This window comes from Cervus canadensis, chromosome 27 (genome assembly GCF_019320065.1).
Source record: "Cervus canadensis isolate Bull #8, Minnesota chromosome 27, ASM1932006v1, whole genome shotgun sequence".
NCBI classification, from domain to species: domain Eukaryota; kingdom Metazoa; phylum Chordata; class Mammalia; order Artiodactyla; family Cervidae; genus Cervus; species Cervus canadensis.
This window is the reverse complement of record NC_057412.1, coordinates 47,965,235-47,986,608: the sequence shown is the minus strand read 5'-3', so window position 1 is coordinate 47,986,608 and position 21,374 is coordinate 47,965,235. Positions and strand designations below refer to the sequence as shown.

The 21,374-nt window shown below is 37.8% G+C and overlaps 1 protein-coding gene across 4 annotated transcripts in view; it reads left to right on the top strand.

The window, feature by feature from the left end:
* Positions 1-21,374, top strand: part of CD47 (CD47 molecule) — a 61,703-nt gene that overhangs the window by 26,110 nt on the left and 14,219 nt on the right. For all 4 annotated transcript variants that reach the window (XM_043448618.1, XM_043448619.1, XM_043448617.1 and 1 more), the window contains exons 4-5: positions 17,634-17,741; positions 20,705-20,797. In XM_043448618.1, coding sequence (XP_043304553.1) covers positions 17,634-17,741; positions 20,705-20,797 — 201 coding nt within the window. The remainder of the gene's footprint in view (positions 1-17,633; positions 17,742-20,704; positions 20,798-21,374) is intronic.

The following is a 21,374-nucleotide window of genomic DNA, read 5'->3' as shown; positions in this document are numbered from 1 at the left end:
GGCACAGCCCACCAGCGGTCATGAGACTTGTAATAGTCTTAGCTTGCCAGGTTTCACAGCCAGCAGTGTTGGGAAGCCTGTCCTGCCTGAGTGCCTGCAGGAAATCAGCCTCACCACAATAGAAGGCCACACATACGAGAGATACTTCTGGTGCATCTGGCTCTGGTGGTCACAGAGAACCTTGATGCTGGGCCCCATAAGACATCTCCCACATAAGGCCACCTATCTAAGATTAGGAGATGTCATGGACCTACCTAATATCTAGAAATAAACACAGAGAATTAGGCAATATGAGGAGACAGAGGAATATGTTTCAGATGAAAAAACAGGAGAAACTCTCAGAAAAAGAGCTAAATGAAAGCTCAGATAAGCAATTTGACTGATAAAGTGTTTAAGATAATAATCATAAAGATGCTTACTAGTCTGGAGAAGAATGGATGAAAACAGTGAAAACTTCAACAAGGAATTGGAGAATAGAAGAAAAGAATCCATCAGAACTGAAGAATACAGTAACTGAAGTGAAAAGTACAGTCAGTTCAGTCTTTCAGTCATGTCCGTCTCTTTGTGATCCCATGGACTGCAGCATACCAGGTTTCCCTGTCCATCACCATCACCTGGAGCTTGCTCAGACTCATGCCCATTAAGTCAGTGATGCCATTCATCTATCTTGTCCTCGGTCATCTTCTAAGTGGCAAAGGATTGTCACTTAAAAAGTGAAAGTTAAATGACAAAAAATAATTTTTGTAAAATGATTGTAAAATCAAATGTAACTGTATACAGTGAGTGTTATTTGTATGTACAGAATAGAAAGATATAAATGTGACATCAAAAACAAAATATGGTTTGAGAGTAGGGAGGAGTAAAAACATAGTTTCAGAATGTGTTTGAACTTCAGTGACTATCAGCTTAAAATAGTCTGCTGATAGATCCATATATGTAAACTTCATGATAACCACAAACCAAAAGCCTATAATATATACACAAAAAGTAAAGGGGAAGAAGCCCAAACACAAAGCTAAAAATCATCAAACCATGAAGGAAGAAACTAAAAGAACAAAGAAACAGAAAAGAACTACGAAACCAACTGGAAAATAATTAACAAAATGGCAATAAAAGTGCGTACCTATCAGTAATCACTTTAAATGTAAATGGATTAAATGCTCCAACCAAGAGACACAGGATGGCTGATTGGACATGAAAACAAGACCGATCTATGTGCTGCCTGCAAAAGACTCACTTCAAACCCAAAGACATACATGGTCTGGAAGTGAAAGGCTGGGAAAATATGTTTGATGCAAATGGAAACAAAAAGAAAGCTGAATAGCTGTACTCATATCAGCCAAAATAGACTTTAAAGCAAAGACTTTAATAGAAGACAAAAATAGAAAAGGTGTTACATAAGGATAAAGGGCTCAACCCAAGAAGAGGATATAACATTTGAAAGTATTTATGTATCCAACAAAGGAGCACCTAACATATATAAAGCAAGTATTAACAAATAATAGGAAAATTGACAGTAATGCAGTAGTTGGTTACTTTGATACTCCACTTACATCAGTGAATAGATCATCTGCACAGAAAATTACTTGTCAGGCTTGATGTAATTTATATATACATACAGATACACACACAGATACACACACACACACACACATATATGAGCATACACACATATATAGGATATTCCATTCAAAACCGACAGAATACACACTCTTTTCAAGTGCACGTGGAATATGCTCCAAGATAGATAATGTGCTGGGCCACAAAACAGTCTCAATAAATTTTATAAGATTTACAGACAAGCAAAAGCTGAGACAATTCAGCACCACCAAACCAGCTCTTCAACAAATGCTAAAGGATCTTCTTTAGACAGGAGACACAGAAAAAGTTTATAAAAACGAACACAAAACAACAAAGTAAATGGCAACGGGATCATATTTATAAATACTTTAAATGTAAATGGGCTAAATGCCCCAACCAAGAGACAAAGACTGGCTGAATGGATATAAAAACAAGACCTGTGTATATGCTGCCTACAAGAGACCTACCTCAAACCTAGGGACACATACAGGCCGAAAGTGAGGGACTGGAAAAAGATATTTCAGGCAAATGGAGACCAAAAGAAAGCAGGAGTAGCAATACTCATATCAGAAAATAGACTTTGAAATAAAGACCATAATAAGAGACAAAGAAGGACAATACATAGTGATCAATGGCTCAATCCAAGAAGAAGATATAACAATTATACATGTGCCCAGCATAGGAGCAACTCAATACATAAGGCAAATGCTAACAAGTATGAGAGGGGAAATTAACAGTAACACAGTAATAGTGGGGGCCTTTAGTACCCCACTCACACCTGTGGATAGATCAACCAAACAGAAAATTAGCAAGGAAACACAAGCTTTAAATGATACAGTGGACCAGTTAGACCTAATTGACATCTGCATTTCACCCAAAAACTGTGGATTTCAACATTTTCTCAAGTGCATATGGAATAGATAGATCACGTCCTGGGTTATATATCTAGCCTTGGTAAATTTTATAAAATTGAAATAATCTCAGGCATCTTTTCTGATCACAATGCAGTAAGATTACATGTCAGCAACAGCAAAAAAAATACTACTAAAAACACAAACATATGGAGGCTAAACAACACGCTTCTGAATAACCAACAGATCACCATGGAAGAAATCAAAAAGAAATCAAAATATGCATAGAAAGTGAAAATTAAAACATGACAACCCAAAACCTCCTGTATTCAGTAAAAGCAGTGCTTAGAGGGAGATTCATAGCAATACAAGCCTATCTTAGAAACAAGAGAAACATCAAATAAACAACCTAACTTTATACCTAAAGCAACTAGAAAAAGAGCAGTAGAATCCCAAAATTAGTAGAAGGAAAGAAATAAAAAATCAGAGCAGAAATAAATGGAAAAGAAATGAAGGAGACTGTAGCAAAAATCAATGAAACTAAAAGCTGGTTCTTTGAGAAGATAAATAAAATACACAAACCATTAGCTGGACTCATTAAGGGAAAAAGGGAGAAGAATCAAATCAGCAAAATCAGAAATGAAAATGGAGAAATCACAACAGACAACACAGAAATACAAAAGGTCATAAGAGACTACTGTCAGCAACTATATGCCAATAAAATGGACAACTTGGAAGAAATGGACAAATTCTTTGAAAAGTATAGCCCTCCAAAACTTAACCAGGAAGAAAGAGAAAATCTGAACAGACCCATCACAATCATGAAAATTGAAACTATAATCAAAAATCTTCCAACAAACCAAAAAGCCCAGGACCAGATGGCTTCACAGGTGAATTCTACCAAAAGTTAGAGAAGAGCTAACACCTCTCCTACTCAAACTCTTCCAGAAAATTGCAGAGAAAGGTAAACTCCCAAACTCATTCTATGAGACCAGCATCACCCTAATACCAAAACCAGACAAAGATGCCACAAAAAAAGAAAACTACAGGCCAATATCACTGATGAACATAGATGCAAAAATCCTCAACAAAATTCTAGCAAACTGAATCCAACAGTATATTAAAAAGATCATACATCATGACCAAGTGGGTTTTATACCAGGGATGCAAGGATTCTTCAGTGTTCACAAGTCAGTCAATGTGATACACCATATTAACAAGTTGAAAGATAAAAACCATATAATTATCTCAATAGATGCGGAGAAAACTTTTGACAAAATTCATTTTTGTCAACACCCATTTATGATTAAAAAAAAAAAAATCCCACCTCTCCAGAAAGCAGGCATAGAGGGAACATACCTCAGCACACTGAAATCCCTTGCATCCCTATACACTAACAATGAAAAAACAGAAATTAAGGAAACAATCCCATTCACCATTGCAACAAAAAGAATAAAATACCTAGGAATAAATTTGCCTACAGAAACAAAGACCTATATATGGAAAACTATAAAACACTGATGATAGAAATCAAAGATGACACAAAAAGATGGAAAATATACCATGTTTGTGGATTGGAAGAATCAATATAGTGAAAATGAGTACAACAGTCAAAGCAATATGTAGATTCAACACAATCCCTATCAAGCTTCCCATGGTATTTTTCATGGAACTAGAACAAATAATTTCACAATTTTTATGGAAACACAAAAGATTTCGAATAGCCAAAGCAATCTTGAGAAAGAATAATGGGACTGGAGAAATCAATTTGTCTGACTTCAGACTACACTATAAAGATACAGTCATCAAGATAGTATGGTACTGGCAAAAAGACAGAAATACTGATCACTGGAACAAAATAGAAAGCCCAGAGATAAATCCACACACCTATGGACTCCTTATCTTTGACAAAGGAGGCAAAGATATACAATGGAGAAAAGACCATCTCTTTAACAAGTGATGCTGGGAAAACTGGTCAACTACCTGTAAAAGAATAAAACTAGAACAGTTTCTAACACCATACACAAAAATAAACAAAATGGATTAAAGGTCTAAATGTAAGACTAGAAACTGTGAACCTCTTAGAGGAAAACATAGGTAGAACACTCTCTGACATAAATCACAGCAAGATCCTTTATGACCCACCTCCCAGAATAATGGAAATAAAAACAAAAATGAACAAATGGGGCCTAATTAAACTTAAAAGCTTTTGCACAGTGAAGGAAACTATAAGCAAGGTGAAAATGCAGCCTTCAGATTGGGAGAAAATAATAGCAAATGAAACAACTAACAAGGTATTAATCCCCCAAATATACAAGCAGCTCATGAAGCTCAGTGCCAGAAAAAATGAACAATCCAATCAAAAAATTGGCCAGAGAACTAAACAGACATTTCTCCAAAGAAGACATACAGATGGCTAACAAACACATGAAAAGATGCTCAGCATCACTTATTATGAGAAAACACAAATCAAAACCACAACGAGGTACCCATCTCACGCCAGTCAGAATGGCTGCCATCAAAAAGTCTACAAGCAATAAATGCTGGAGAGGGTGTGGAGAAAAGGGAACCCTCTTACACTGTTGTTGGGAATGCAAACTAGTACAGCCTCTATGGAGAACAGTGTGGAGATTCCTTAAAAAAACGGTATAGAACTGTCATACGATCCAGTAATCCCAGTGCTGGGCATACACACTGAGGAAATAGAAATGGAAAGAGACACATGTATCTCAGTGTTCACTGCAGCACTGTTTATAATAGCTAGGACATGGAAGCAACCTAGATGTCCATCAGCAGATGAATGGATAAGGAAGCTGTGGTACATATACATCATGGAATACTATTCAACTATTAAAAAAGAACACATTTGAGTCAGTTCTAATGAGGTGGATGAAACTGGAGCCTGTTATAAAGAGTTAAGTAAGTCAGAAAGAGAAACAGCGGTACAGTATATTAAAACATATGTATGGAATTTAGAGAGACGGTAACAATGACCCTATATGCAAAATAGCAAGAGACACAGATGTAAAGAACAGACTTCTGGACTCTGTGGGAGAAGGTGAGGGTGGGATGATTTGAGAGAACAGCACTGAGACATGTATATTACCATATGTGAAACAGATGACCAGTGTAAGTTTGATGCATGAAGCAGGGCATTCAGAGCTGATGCTCTGGGATGACTCAGAGGCCTAGTGTGGGGAGGGTGGTGGCAGCGGATGTGGGGACGCAGGTACACCCATGGCTGATTCATGTTGATATATGGCGAAAACCACCACAATATTGTAAAGTAATTAGCCCCCAATTAAAATAAATTAATTAATTAAAATAAAAGATCTAAATCACAACGAGCATCTTTTCCTATTACAACAGTATCAAACTAGAAATCAGTTACAAGAAGAAAAATGGAAGAAACACAAACAAGTGGAGGCTAAGCAACACGCTACTGAACAAATACTGGGTCACTTGAAGAAATCAAAGAGGAAATTTAAAAATACCTGGGGACAAATGAAAACGGAAGCACAATGATCTAAAACCTTTGCATTGCAGAAAAAGCAGTTCTGAGAGGGAATTTTGGGCGATATAGGCGTATGTCAAGAAGTAAGAAAAATCTCAAACAATATAACCTTATATCTAAAGGAACTGGAAAAGAGGACTCAGCAAAGCTCAAAATTAGTAGAAAGAAGAAAATAGTAAAGATCAGAACAAAAATAAATGAAAAAGAGTTAAAAAAAAACAATTAAAAAGATAAGTGAAATTAAGAGCTAGTTTTTTTTTTAAAAGATAAAATTTATGAACCTTTAAGCCAGACTCATCAAGAAAAAGAGAAAGGACCCAAATAGAATAAGACATCAAAGAGGAGAGGTTATAACTGATACCATAAGAATACAAAGGACCGTAAGAGGTTACTAAGAACAATTATACACCAGCAAATTAGACAACTTGGAAGAGATACGTAAATTCTTAAAAACATACAATCTTCTGAGGCTGGATTAAGAAAAAAAAAAATAGAAAATCTGAACAGTCCAATTACTAGAAATGTAATTGAATTGTATGCTAAGTCGTTTCAGTCATGTCCAACTCTTTGCGACCCCATGGACCATAGCTCACCAGGCTCCTCTGTCCATGGGATCTCTAGGCAAGAATACTGAAGTGGGTTGCCATGCCCTTTTCCAGGGGATCTTCCTGACCCATTGAACCTGGGTCTCCCGCATTGCAGGCAGATTTTTTTTACCATCTGAGCCACCAGGGGAAAAAAACTCTGAACAGAAAGAAGTCTAGGAGCAGATAGCTTCACAGGTGACTCTGCTAACATTTAAAGGAGAGTTATTAGCTATCCTTCTCAAAAAATTCCAAAAAATTGAAGAGGGAACACCCTCAAATTTGTTCTATGAAACTAGATTTATCCTGATACTAAAATGAGACAAACACACTAGAAGAAAAGAAAATTAGAAGCCAATATCCCTGATGAACATAGATGCAAAAGTCCTTAACAAAATAGTAGCAAAATACATTCAACAATACATTAAAAGGATCATGTACCATGATCAAGTGGAATTTACCCCAGAAATGAAAGGATGGTTTAGTATCCACAAATTAATTTAATATGATACACCACATTAGTAGGAGGAAAGATACAAATCATTTGATCATCTCAATTGATGCAGAAAGAGCAGTTGACAAAATCCAACATCCAGTTATGATAAACACTCAACAGAGTGGGTATATCCAACATAATAAAGGCTATGTATAACAAACCCACACCTATTAATAACATCATACTCAGTGAAGAACTGAAGGCTTTTCCTTTAAGATCAGAAATAAGATAGGATGCCCACTCTTACAACTTTTATTCAACATTGTATTGGAATGACTGCCACAGCAGTCAAACAGGAAAAGGAGATAAAAGGCATCCAAATTGAAGAGGAAATAGTAAAATTGTCATATTTACAGATAACATGATACTGAATTTAGAAAACCCTAAAGACAAAGACATTGGTAAAAGAAATTGAAAGCAACACAGAACACTGAATTTTCACTGGAAGGACTAATGCTGAAGCTGAAGCTCCAATACTTTGGCCACCTGATGTGAAGAACCGGCTCATTGGAAAAGACCCTGATGCTGGGAAAGATTGAGGGCAGGAGGAGAAGGGAGCAATAGAAGACGAGAAGGTTGGATGGCATCACTGACGCTGGGAAAGATTGAGGGCAGGAGGAGAAGGGAGCAATAGAAGACGAGAAGGTTGGATGGCATCACTGACTCGATGGACATGAGTTTGAGCAAACTCTGAGAGATGGTGAAGGACAGGAAAGCCTGGCATGCTGCAGCCCATGGGGTCACAAAGAGTTGGACACGACTGAGCAACTTCACTTTCCTTTTTTTCCAGTCATGTGTATCTAAAGTGATACATAAAAGTAGAAGTAAGATGACTTGATTATATATTCTAAAGACTCTTTTCAATGTATAGCACCCTGGAAATGTTTTGTGATTTCAAAGCTGTTCTCAGCTTTTGCTTAAAAGGCAAAAAAAACAAAGAAAGGGCTAAGAAAGACAACTGTCAAGACATTTCACAACTCTTTCAAAACAATGTCTGAAATTCTTGTGGCAATTTCTGAGAGTTTCAGTAAGCTTTTTATATTAAGAAAATGACTGGTATAGCATCAAGACCTTGTCCACTGACATTAGGGAAAACCTTTAACCCTATTGGCCGACTCAGGTGTTAAGGCCTATGTCTTATGATTTAGGTGGGAAACAGCCCTTTTCTAAGATCATGAAATCACTCAACAGAAGTGTGACTTGTTGCATTTGGATTGATTGAACTGTGCTGATCATGGCATTATCATTAGTTGACTGAACCAGCAGTGTGTTCACTATCAGCCATATTTTTACAAAAATAAGCTTTACCATTGTTTTTCTGAATTAAAAAAGTAATACATACCACTTTAGGATACCTTATGCAACATAGGAAGTGTAAAGAAAAGACAAATATCATCTAGAGTCTCAGAGCCTAGAAATAAACTATTGAGGTATTCTGGTGAATCTCCCACTTCTCTGTCTTTTTTTCTTAAAAAAGGAAAACCCATAAAGGGATTCATATAGCTTATATACTTGCGAATGCTGATTTTCCTCCTGTGTTTTCAGAGATCTTTTTATAGTTGCATATGCTCTACTTCTATGGATGTACTGTAATTTACTTAACTCTCATCTTGATGGATATTAAGGATGTTTCCAAATTTTCTTGATGTTATGAAAGTAAGTGTGCTAAAGATATGTAACACTTGAAATGGCAGAGAAGGTATTTTAAGGCTCATGATGTTAATACATATTGCCAACATGTTTTCCAGCACCATTTTATCAATTACTACTGCAGGTGAGAACACCCATCTTTCACCTCACAAACTTGACATCATTATAATTCTAAAATCTTTGGTAATCCAATGGTTGAAAAACAATCGTCTTAATTTTCATTTTTGTGTTAGTGAGGGTAATTCTTTTTTATATTTATTTTGTTGGTCATATTTTTTTTGGGGCCATGCCTTGTGGGATCTTAGCTCCCTAACCAGGGACCGATCCCCTGCCCCCAGCAGTCAAAGCACAGAGTCCTAACCACTGGACTACCAGGGAATTCCCTTTCATTGGTCATATTTTAACAAATGTGATCATAAACCTAAAAAAAGAAAAATTGTGGCAATCTTTATTTAGGCTCATCTTAGAGCAGGTAAATGTGTGTGTGTGTAGTGTTCGTTGCCCAGTCATGTCCAGCTGTTTGTGACCCCATGGACTATAGCCTGCCGGGCTCCTCTGTTCATGGGATTTCCCAGGTAAGAATACTGGAGTAGGTTGCCATTTCCTCCTTCAGGGGATCTTCCTGACGCAGGGATCAAACCCAGGTCTCCTGTATTGCAGGAGAATGCTTTACTGTCTTCCCACCAGGGAAGCCCATTTGTGCACACGTGTGTGTGTGTGTGTGTGTGTGTGTGTGTGTGTGTGTGTGTGTAGGAGGAACCAATACACTTGATTCACCCAGCCTGCACTCACATTTAAAAGTGCTTGTGATAATAGTACCTAAGCTTTGTATGAGAGCACTATGCCAAGTACTCTACACCTGAAATCACATCTGCTTCTTTTGGGAACTCTGTAGGGATAGATACTGGGGTTCTCATTCCCATTTTGTAGATGAGAAATAGAGGGACGGATAGATTAGGCAGTTTTCCCACAGTCACCCAACCATTTCTTGGTAGTACTGACATTTGATACAGTGGTATTTTCCACTATATTATACTGCTTCCTTGTCTTGAAATTATTTCAAGAGTGTGTTTTTTGTTTTTTCCCCACCAAGGGTGAACCTGTATCTGGGTACACACACTGAGTAAGTGAAACCGTTATTGACAGAATAGAATGTGGGCCCACTTTATTTAATAAATGTCTTTTGACAGGGTACATACTGATTCTTAGGCACTGGGCTGTGTGCTCAAGATGTGGAAATGAAGTGTACATTGCCCCTGGCTCTATAGCGTTCACATCTCCGTTGTGATATGTAAGTGTACATGCTCTGCGCCATCTGTCACATCTTCATGATAGACATGCATCTAAAATCCCCTTTTCTCTCGGTACTGTTTGTGGGAGACATCCTGCTTCTGGCCTAGGGATTCCACCCAAGGAAAACCCCGCTGTTTTGCACTCACGGCTTGGTTATGCATTTTTTTTTTTAGAGTGCAGAATCTTACAGCCTCTCCAGTGTTAATAGTAACTCAGACCCATGTCTTTCCCTTTCTAGATTTTCAGTTCCTTTTAACTTTTCCTGATTATCATGTATAGTCTGTACTTAACCACACAGGGGACTTCTCTCTGGTTTATCTAGCTCTCTGTGTCATTCTTTTTGGTCACCCAAGATAAAACCTAGACCTTCCATCAGCTAAACATCCAGTAAAGACATCAGATTATGCTTTCACTTTGAGGAGAAAGTTTCTTTATACCAGAACTGTATTTTGGACTGTGTCTTAGGATGCCATTGATCCTCCTGAGAAAGAAACTTTGAGACCTCTAAACCCTGGAAGCCAAGCCAAGGAATCCCAAATATGGTGAGCCCTAGCCCATGTTTCAACCACAAAGGTCTCTCACAGGGAAGTACCTTTGCCTTTAGCTTTAACTTACAAATGTCTAAACAGAATCTTATGGTAAACCAACTGCTCAGAGACTCCTAGAATCAAACACCAAGCCTTCTGCTAACTGAGTTACTTTGGCTAACAAATTAGAGATTTGCTGGCTGAAGTAATGAATCTCTAATAGGATTTTGTTTCAGGCATTTTGTTTTTGTTCTGAAAACTATACCAACTCAGCTTCCCACTGCGCTGACAATTATGTTCCTGGCTGATTTTCAGAATTGTTCTTCCTTACTCATTGTCAATATGACGTATTTTCCATCATTTAGATGTGTAATGAATGATTTCAAGTGCTTCTCACCAAGACATCCGGTTTTTATAGGATTAATGTTTAACTCCATGTTGAGAACTGGATAACATGTTGAAATTCTTTGTGATACAATTGCCTGTTCTTATTTTTTCTTCTTTAGAACTTTTGTTATATTCATTGAATCCCTGCTTTACACAGAACTGCAGGACTATAAACATGATCATGTGAGCCAAAACTCTGCAAAGCAACCTAATAATAAATGCCAAAACTACTGTTGTTCCCTGACCTTTAAATTTTTGTCAAAACATTAAAACCTCTCTTATTGTCAGTAATAAATGTATTAGGAAATGAAAAAAGAGTGAAATTAATATTTAGTACATGATAAAGTAAAACCTTAAAAACATTGAGAATTGGTGAATTTTGTCAAGAGCAGTTTGAAAAATGCTTGCCTTTTCTTGTTATATAACTTTGAATACAGAGCATACATCTTGTCTGTGCCTTGGTGAATTGTCACTCTCCTTTCTAAGATCTAATCAGCTCCCAGCACTTTCATGTCTTGAACTGTCCTTTACGCTTCTATTGTCATGAACTGTCTCCAAGAGTTGCTTTCATGTGAAGTTTTTTTGCCAGTCACTTCTTCCGGGACATCTTCATTTTTGTCACAGCTACCTCATTGTCCTCGTGTATGCCAATACGTTCACTTCTACTAAGTTCTTCTGGCTGTATATCGAGAGTCTCTTGAATGGCAGTAATATTACATTCCATAGTTAGCTATTCTATAATGCCTGTTACCGTCTATTGGAGTTTTGCTTCCAGCATTATCACATCTCGTTTCTTTGCTCCTTCATCTTTATTGCCCAGTTTCCTCTTTTGATTATCCATTGTAAAATGTCACAGTGGTTTATGACTGGGAGACAGGAGGTACCACAACATATGTTTTGCTGTCTGTGTGGGAATCGAATAACAGATGTGCAGTGAGCAGTCACCAGCAGTCTTTGAGAAGGGTGACGTGATTGGTCACTGATGGTGGTGCACATCTCTTATTTATGTAGTGATTTGTGGATTGAAGAGATAACAGTGAGGTTTACACTTTATGCAATTACTCAGTTACTATATTTGGGTAGTGGAAATGTGAACTGTGTTTTGGGAGGACTTGTGTTATTTAACTAAATGATGGTAACTGAAATTGATGCATATCAGAACCAGAGAAGGAGAGAAACAGCTGTAATTTCAAATTTGTTCATTCTAGGCATCTTTCACTTTGTTTTCTAACTTTCTAGTCCTTGCTCAAGATGATTCCACAATGATTTTGGTTACTACTCAGAGGTTTTTGACTGGAGGCTCTATTGAATTCAAAGAAAAAATTTCTCCATCACAACACCCTTGAGATCCTGCTACGTTTTTGAGTCCAAACTTGAGTACTAGCTTAATTTTGAAAGTGATTAGGCCATGAAACCACATTGAAAAGAAGTCATGGAACAGAATTTCTTTGTAGATTAGAAAAGTCATTCTGAGGAAATAGAGACATACATGGGCTTCCCAGGTGGCACTACAGGTAAAGAATCCAGCTGCCAGTGCAGGAGACACAGGAGACTTGGGTTCAGTCCTCTGGTTGGGAAGATCCCCTGGAGAAGGAAATGGCAGCCTGCTCCAGTGTTCTTGCTGGGAAATTCTGTGGACAGAGGAACCTGGCCGGTTATAGTCTGTGGGACTGCAAAGAGTGGACATGACTGAGCGACTAAGCACGCATGCACACACACAAAGACATACTAACTGTCCTAGAAACTTCTATCCAGGAAGGCAAAACAGCATCATCATAAATATTATCACTAAGGGTCTGTTAAAGAATCCTGAACTCCCATTGCTTTTCCCTGGTCCTGTCTGCATAATTGTCAAATTCTGCTTATTAAAATGTGGTTTTTTATAGTGATTTTATTGTGGAAGGAACTGAACAAACCTACAGCTTAGCAATATGCTCTTTTGTAGAAATACAGTTGCTATTACTTTGACTCTTTCCAAATTCAAACGTCCCACCTTCCTGCATCTATTCTGAAGGTGTGGCACGGTCCATAAGACCAGGAATGTTTGGAACCAAGGAAAAGAAGTTAGTATGTTAGGCGTTGCCTTCTTTTATCTTTTATATTCAAAGTACTTCAAAGCCCAGACTTCATGAAACTTGGGCTCTTTTATTTCTCTGTCCTGTAGGAATGTGATTTCTCATCAGTCTTCATTTTGACAAAATTGTTTCATCAAAGAAAGTTGGATAGTGCATGGCATTCATTATAAAATTATTTTACTCGCCTTTTGGCAAGTAATCAGTTTGTTATTGGCATTATTATTCATTTTCATCTAGTACCAGTTTCACAAAGCCTTCTTTTTTTAACGTGTGTTAAATACTTTTAAAATAGTAATTTTAATATAATTAAATAAACATTTTGAAGTTGTAATCTTTTTTAAAAACTTACCAGATGTGCTTTATCCTTCATCAGAGAGAGTACCATTGTGCAGTTCAATTGATACCAAAAACATCCTAAAATTACTTTCTGAGAGTTATCATAAGATAGCACTGTAATAATATAATCAAGTGTATGTCTTCCCTTCATGATTTATTCTTTATTTGATGTGTTGTTTACCTCATTGGTTAACCTTCCTATCTCACCACTAAACTTACTAATCACTTAATTAGTAAGTGGATCATTTAATTGTCATGCAGCTAGAACAGGCATTGAATTCATGAATTTTGGGGTTTTGTTAGCTGGACTTCAGCCTGTGGTGGATCTATCTGGGCTTGTTGAATCCCCTTTTTGGGATGTCATGAAAACTAAGATGGTGGTTTTATTTGATCTCCAGGTTGAACCTGGTAATTTCACTAGACTTCTTCAACCACACCCTGCATTGTTGTATATGTCCTTACATCAGTGATAAAGACACAAAAAAAGCCTTAATGGAGTATCTATCAACAGTACTAGCCACGTTTCTTCAGGTGGCTAGAGGGACATGTCATTTCTCTGTTCACCTGAATTTGAAAGCTTAAATACGCCATAGGGCTTGCTTAGGCTAGACCCACATCTTTTACTTAACTGGAGGAGAATATCTGGGAGCAATACTTCCCGTCACTCATTCCCCACCACCAACACACACACATTCATTCATACATTAGAATATAAGGAGCATTGAGGCAGAATTATTGGTTCACTGCCAGAACTTAGAATAGTGATTGTCACATAGTAGGTGCGTGATCAATTATTATTATTGAGTAAAGTAACTTCTACTTGTGCCTCGATTTGGTTGATATGACTTGGGCTAATAAACAGGCCCAGTACATGGTAGGCACACAGTAAAGATAGAACAAATGAATGAACTACCCATCTCATCTCTGAGAAGTAGCTGGCTAGATTTCATTACTTTATAGAAGGTATAAAAGGGGAACTTGGAATTCCTAATGTGTTGAAAAAAACTTGACATTGTCTCCGTGTGTATTTGGTATTCCTGTGTCAGTCAGCACTACGTTTGTAGGTTTTTCTTAAAAACATAAGTTTGACCACACCAAATGTTGGTCAGAGCGTGGAGCAAGAAGAACTCTTCATTCATTGCTAGTGGGAATGCAAAATGGTACAGCTCCTTTGGAATACAGTTTGGTGGTTTCATATAAAGCTAAATGTACTCTTATCATATGATCCAGTAATAGTTGTTTAGTTGCTAAGTTGTGTCCGACTCTTTTGCAACCCCATGGACTTTAGCCCACCAGGCTCCTGAGATTTCCCAAGCAGGAATGCTGGAAGTGGGTTGCCATTTCCTTCTCAAGGGGATCTTCCCACCCCAGGGACCAAAGCCTCATTTCCTTCATTGCAGATGAATTCTTTACCACTGAGCCACCAGGGAAGCCCAACTCCTTGGTATTTACCCAGATGGAGTTGAAAACTGAAGTCCAGAAATCTACACATGGATGTTTATAGCAGCTTTGTTCATCATTGCCAAAATTTGGAAGCAACCTAGATATTCTTCAATAGGAGAATGGATAAACTGTGGTACATCCAGACCATGGAATATTATTCAGCACTGAAAACAAATCAGCTGTCAATCATTAAAAGATATGAAAGAACCTTAAATACATATTCCTAAGTGAAAGAAGTCAATCTGAGAAGGCTGCATGCCATGTGATTCCAACTATAAAACAAAAGAGCCTAACAAAAAGATGCTCTACAGACTTGCTATGGGACCTGCTAAAACGTGGCCATCATAAGCAAAGAAAATGAGTCAAAAGAAACCCTTTTTAAGGTTTACTAAAGAAAACATGGACATAATCTTTCATTGCCTGTGATTACTTAAGTAGACTCCACTAATTATATTTGTTGAACATTGCTGCTTAAATTTGAGGATAGTTTAGGTGGCCTTGAAAATTAGTAGTTGAACCAATCAGCAGGAATGAAAGCTACATCCAAAAGGTTTTAAAAAGACCTTTCTATGGCAAAACACTGTCAGTAATAGCATTTTGTGGCATTTTATTTTTGTTTTTATTGTTGACGTTATTTTTCTCCTGTAGCTCTGCTAAGCCTGAAGAAATTGAATTTTATATGAGGTTCAAACTCTTATTTTTCTTAAGAATGGTATAAATCAGCCATTTTTCATGTACTTATACTGGACTCTGGGCTTCCCTTGTGGCTCAGCTGGTAAAGAATCCACCTGCAATGCCAGAGACCTGGGTTCGATCCCTGGGTTGGGGAGATCCTCTAGAGAAGGGAAAGGCTACCCACTCCAGTATTCTGGCCTGGAGAGTTCCATGGACTGTATAGTCCATGGGGTCTCAAAGAGTCAGACACAACTGAGCAACTTTCACATACTGGACTCTAGGGTGAAGTCTGGCTGCTTGATCTTTGTAGCTCTTTTATGTGCTGAGTTAAACCTAGGAGTGTATCTTGTGAATATTTGTTTGATGGTGAGGTAATCTGAAACAGCTTCTATTTTAGAAGCCTTTTGCAGAAATTTCAAGCTCTTTTTAGTTAATAGTATACATGGGATTGGGACTTCTCAGGTGGCACAGTGGTAAAGAATCTGCCTGCCGATACAGGAGACGTGGGTTTGATCCCTGGGTTGGGAAGATCATCTGGAGGAGGGTATGGAAACCCACTCCAATATTCTTGCCTGGGAAACCCTGTGGACAGAGGAGCCTGGCAGGCTATAGACCGTGGGGTCGCAGAGAATTAGACGCAACTGAGTGACTGAGCACACATACATGGGATTAAAATGAAAACCCTGCCGTGTGTCCAATATTGTAAAGCATTTATCCTCCAATTAAAAGTAAATTTTGAAAAAAAATTCAAAAAGAGAAGGTTTCTTTTTCTGTCTTTATCTGTGCCTTTTGTAACATATGCACTGAATTTTTATCATCATAGCCAGGGTTTGAGACTAGAAAGTAGGCTTATAGGGAAAAATCTGTGCCCTATAAGAAGGCAGGGACATGACTGAGTCATAGTCACATAAGTTCCAAGGCTGGATAGATCGAATGAAGGCTTGGCAAGCTTATCGTTTCTTACTTTTTTCTGATTAATGTGAATTTCACTTTTCAGCTTCAGGATTAATTACAGTTAGCCCTCCATCCCCCTAAAGAGGACAAAGTTGAGGTTACAGTCTAAAGTATGAGTAGAGATTTTAAATACCTTTTAAATGCTTAGCTATAGGTTATAGTCTAATTCTAGGTTATAATACCTTAAACATAGATTTTATCATGTTCATTTTTGAGTTTATTAGTTGTTCTTACTGTAATTTATCTGTCATTTTACTAGATGAAAATTAAAAGCTAAATATAAAATTATTGAAAAAATTCTCAAGACAACTGCCTGTTGGTAAATAACATGGAGAAAATCGTGCATGGATGAAATAGCTGAATTTCAATCACACACTCTTTCTTTCTGATAGTCAGTGTATCTTTTAGCAACTTTCTTGGTAAAACATTAATTTCAACCAAAACAAAACTGGAAGGGTAAATACATGATAAAAAAAAATAACATTTTTAGGTTTATGCATTACATCATTCTTTTACGGAAGCTGGATTCTTGACAACAGAGTTAGTATCAGAAGTGTAACATATATATTAAAACCTGTGGAGTATTGGTAGTTTATTTGTATGAAATTATTTTAATTGAACAATGTAAGCACTTACCCCCCACCTCAGGATTTCAAGAGGGTGTGATTTGTCCAATGTATACTTTTTCAAAACAAAATATCTGGATTTCCAGACGTGCTACTAATTTTATATAAGGTATTACAAATTTCTCTTTTTCTCGATAAAACTGATTAGCCAGTTATTTCTCCTCAGCAGTGTGTCTATTAGTCATAAATGGACACAGCGGTTCTGTTCCTCAGGGAACAATGTCTGGAGATATTCTCAATTGACACAGTTTGGGGGTTATTGCTGGTATGAGGTGTGCAGAGGTCAGGGATGATACTAAACATTCTGTTGTGTGTGGAGCAGTGCCTAATGGCGGCAACTTACTGACCTAAAATACTAATAATGCTATGATTGAGAAAGCCTGGTATATATAACTTCATTTTAGGGGAATAAAGTATCACCTATAAAGTCAGCGTCCATATTTATATTGCCATGATACCATTTAACCAATGACTCATTATGAAAGAGATTTGAGGTGGCTTGACGTGATGTGGAGTTTTGTTATTCAAAGGTTATTCAATTATCGTAAGTTACCAGTTTAATCTTTGCACCTTGTAAGTTACATAAATGGCTTTATTTCTTGTGATTGAGTTCGTGTAATTCTTTGTGTGTTTTTTTTAAGCACTTAAATATAAATCCAATTATACGAAGGAGAAAGCCATTTTTCTATTAGTTGCTGGACTACTGCTCACTGTCCTTGTCATTGTTGGAGCCTTTCTTTTAATCCCAGGTAAGATATACAGTTATTAGAGGGAAGGAGGGATTGATAAGGTCGAGGACATTTCTGAAGAGGTGCATGTTAGTTTCCTAGGGCTGTTGTTAACAAACTACCACACACTGGGTATCTTCAGACCATAGAAATTCTCTCACCATTCTGGAGGTCATAAATCTGAAATGAAGGTGTAATCAGGGCCTTACACCCTCCTGACACTCTAGGGGAGAGTCTACTCCATGCTCTGGTGTTTGCTGGCCATCTGTGCGTCTCTCTGGCTTGTGGAAGCCCCCAACGTCTTGCATGGCCACGCGGTCTCCTCCCCTCTGTGTCTCCACTTAATTTCCTGCACTTCTCTGTTACAAAGCTACCTGTCACTGGATTCAGGGCCCACTGCGAAATCCAGGAGACAGCCCTTCTTTCAGACCCTTAACCTCATCATGTATTTTACTATATAAGTTAACATTTACAGAGCTGGGATATCTGGGAGGTGGACATCCCTGTAGAGCAGCCATCAGGCCGCTGCAGAGGCACACGTCATTAGCCACGACTTGGAAGGAGGGATGAATGTGGGAACCCAGATGGGTCTGAGTTTGCAGTTGCCCATGAAGGACGGCAGTGTGAGTTGGGGGGAAGGGTCTGCAGCACGTGAATGAGCAGCAGAGACATGCTGGGACTCACAAGTGCAAACTGGAGGAAGCCTTGTTTTTTGAGCAAAATACAGTATAGGTATAATGTTTAGGAATATCAATTTGGTAGCTCTGTTTGCAGTTGGAGTTAGAAAAGACAGGGCATGTTAGTAAAGACTGGAAAACTCAGTAAAGACTGGAAAACTCAGCAGTGGCCACAGGACTGGAAAAGGTCAGTTTTCATTCTAGTCCCAAAGAAAGGCAATGCCAAAGAATGTTCAAACTACCACACAATTGCACTCATCTCACACACTAGTAAAGTAATGCTCAAAATTCTCCAAGCCAGGCTTCAGCAACATGTGAACCGTGAACTTCCAGATGTTCAAGCTGGTTTTAGAAAAGGCAGAGGAACCAGAAACCAAATTGCCAACATGTGCTGGATCATCGAAAAAGCAAGAGCGTTCCAGAAAAACATCTATTTCTGCTTAATTGACAATGCCAAAGCCTTTGACTGTGGATCACAATAAACTGTGGAAAATTCTGAAAGAGATGGGAATACCAGACCACCTGACCTGCCTCTTGAGAAACCTGTATGCAGGTCAAGAAGCAACAGTTAGAACTGGACGTGGAACAACAGACTGTTTCCAAATAGGAAAAGGAGTACATCAAGGCTGTATATTGTCACCTTGCTTATTTAACTTATATGCAGAGTACATCATGAGAAATGCTGGGCTGGAAGAAGCACAAGCTGGAATCAAGACTGCCGGGAGAAATATCAATAACCTCAGATATGCAGATGACAGCACCCTTATGGCAGAAAGTGAAGAGGAACTAAAAAGCTTCTTGATGAAAGTGAAAGAGGAGAGTGAAAAAGTTGGCTTAAAGCTGAACATTCAGAAAACTAAGATCATGGCATCCAGTCCCATTGCTTCATGGGAAATAGATGGGGAAACAGTGGAAACAGTGGCTGACTTTATTTTTCTGGGCTCCAAAATCACTGCAGATGGTGACTGCAGCCATGAAATTAAAAGATGCTTACTCCTTGGAAGGAAAGTTATGACCAACCTAGACAGCATATTAAAAAGCAGAGACATTACTTTGCCAACAAAGGTCCGTCTAGTCAAGGCTGTGGTTTTTCCAGTAATCATATATGGATGTGAGAGTTGGACTATAAAGAAAGCTGAGCACCGAAGAATCGACACTTTTGAACTGTGGTGTTGGAGAAGTCTCTTGAGAGTCCCTTGGACTGCAACGAGATCCAACCAGTCCATCCTGAAGGAGATCAGTCCTGGGTGTTCATTGGAAGGACTGATGTTGAAGCTGAAACTCCAGTACTTTCGCCACCTGATGCGGAGAGCTGACTCATTTGAAAAGACCCTGATGCTGCGAAAGATTGAGGGCAGGAGGAGAAGGGGACGACAGAGGATGAGATGGTTGGATGGCATCACCGACTCAATGGACATGGGTTTGGGTAGACTCCGGGAGTTGGTGATGGACAGGGAGGGCTCGTGTGCTATACGGTCCATGAGGTCGCAAAGAGTCTGACATAACTGAGCAACTGAACTGAACTCTGCCTATAAGTTGAATAATCAGGGTGACAATATTTAGCCTTGATGTAATCTTTTCCTAATTTGGAACCAGGCTGTTGTTCCATGTCCAGTTTTAACTGTTGCTCCTTGATCTACGTACAGATTTCTCCGGAGGCAGGTCAGATGGTCTGGTATTCCCATTTCTTGAAGAATTTTCCACAGTTTATTGTGATCCACACAGTCAAAGGCTTTGGTATAATCACTAAAGCAGAAGTAGATGTTTTTCTGGAACTCTCTTGCTTTTTCGATGATCCAACAGATGTTGGCAATTTGATCTCTGGTTCCTCTGCCTTTTCTAAATCCAGCTTAAACATCTGAAAGTTCATGGTTCATGTACTGTTAAAGCCTGACTTGTAGAATTTTGAGCGCTACTTTGACAGGGGGAGGAAGGAGAGTAATTCAGAAGACAACTTAAAGAACAATTGCTTTGACTTTGGGACAGGTTGACTATAGCAAGTGAAGGGAATGGTAAGAGATCCCAGAGTTTCTCATTGGAATAATGAGAAGTAGTTAAGAAGGAGGCAGAACCAACTCAAGATTTGGCATCATCAGACTTATGAATCGATATTTACATGTCTTAAATTTGGTCTAGAATAATAAAAAAGTCATTTATTTTGTGTGAAGTTTTGGAGGAAATATTTTTAAACCTTTTGTAGTTTGTAAGAGTGGTATAGAGATTAATACATTTAATACATTAAGTAATGTTTTGTAAGAGTAGGAGGTTTGCAGGAAAATATTAACTATTATGTTTAATTATTAACAGGTGAATATTCAACGAAGAATGCTTCGGGACTTGGTTTAATTGTACTTCCTACAGTAATATTAATATTACTTCATTACTGTGTGTTTATGATAGGTGAGTATTTGTTGTTATGGAATGATTTTGTCCACCATTTTCATTTAAAGAACAGCATTTTTGGTTAAAATATTGTTGTATGATTTTTTTAACAACTCAATAGAAGTTGCTTTGTTAAAAGATTTCCCAGGCTATTCTTAGTGATATTTTACCCATATGGAATTATTTTAAAGTTGGCTTGGGTTTTCAAGGCATTCAGTTATCTTGTAAAAAATTATTTTTATGTATATTTGATATCAGTGTATTTTTAAAGTTATGCTATATAATTTCCTAATGATTATCATCATATTTTTATTTCAGGTTTTAACTAGTTCTAGAAAATAGAATTATAAATAAGAAAGAGTAGCTTTTTTTTTAGTTATGGCAAATCTTAACGTGTAGATATCCAACCTGTAATTGGTATCATTTTAACTGCATTTTAGGAGTAAATCACTAACATTTTTGTTAATGTTAGAATCTATTTTTTTCTAGTTACCCATGTGACTCTCAGCCTTAGAGCCTATCTCTGGCCTGCTATACATTGGAAAAGTATTGATTTGTTATAAATTTACAGATCTAGACATAGGAGATAGGTCAC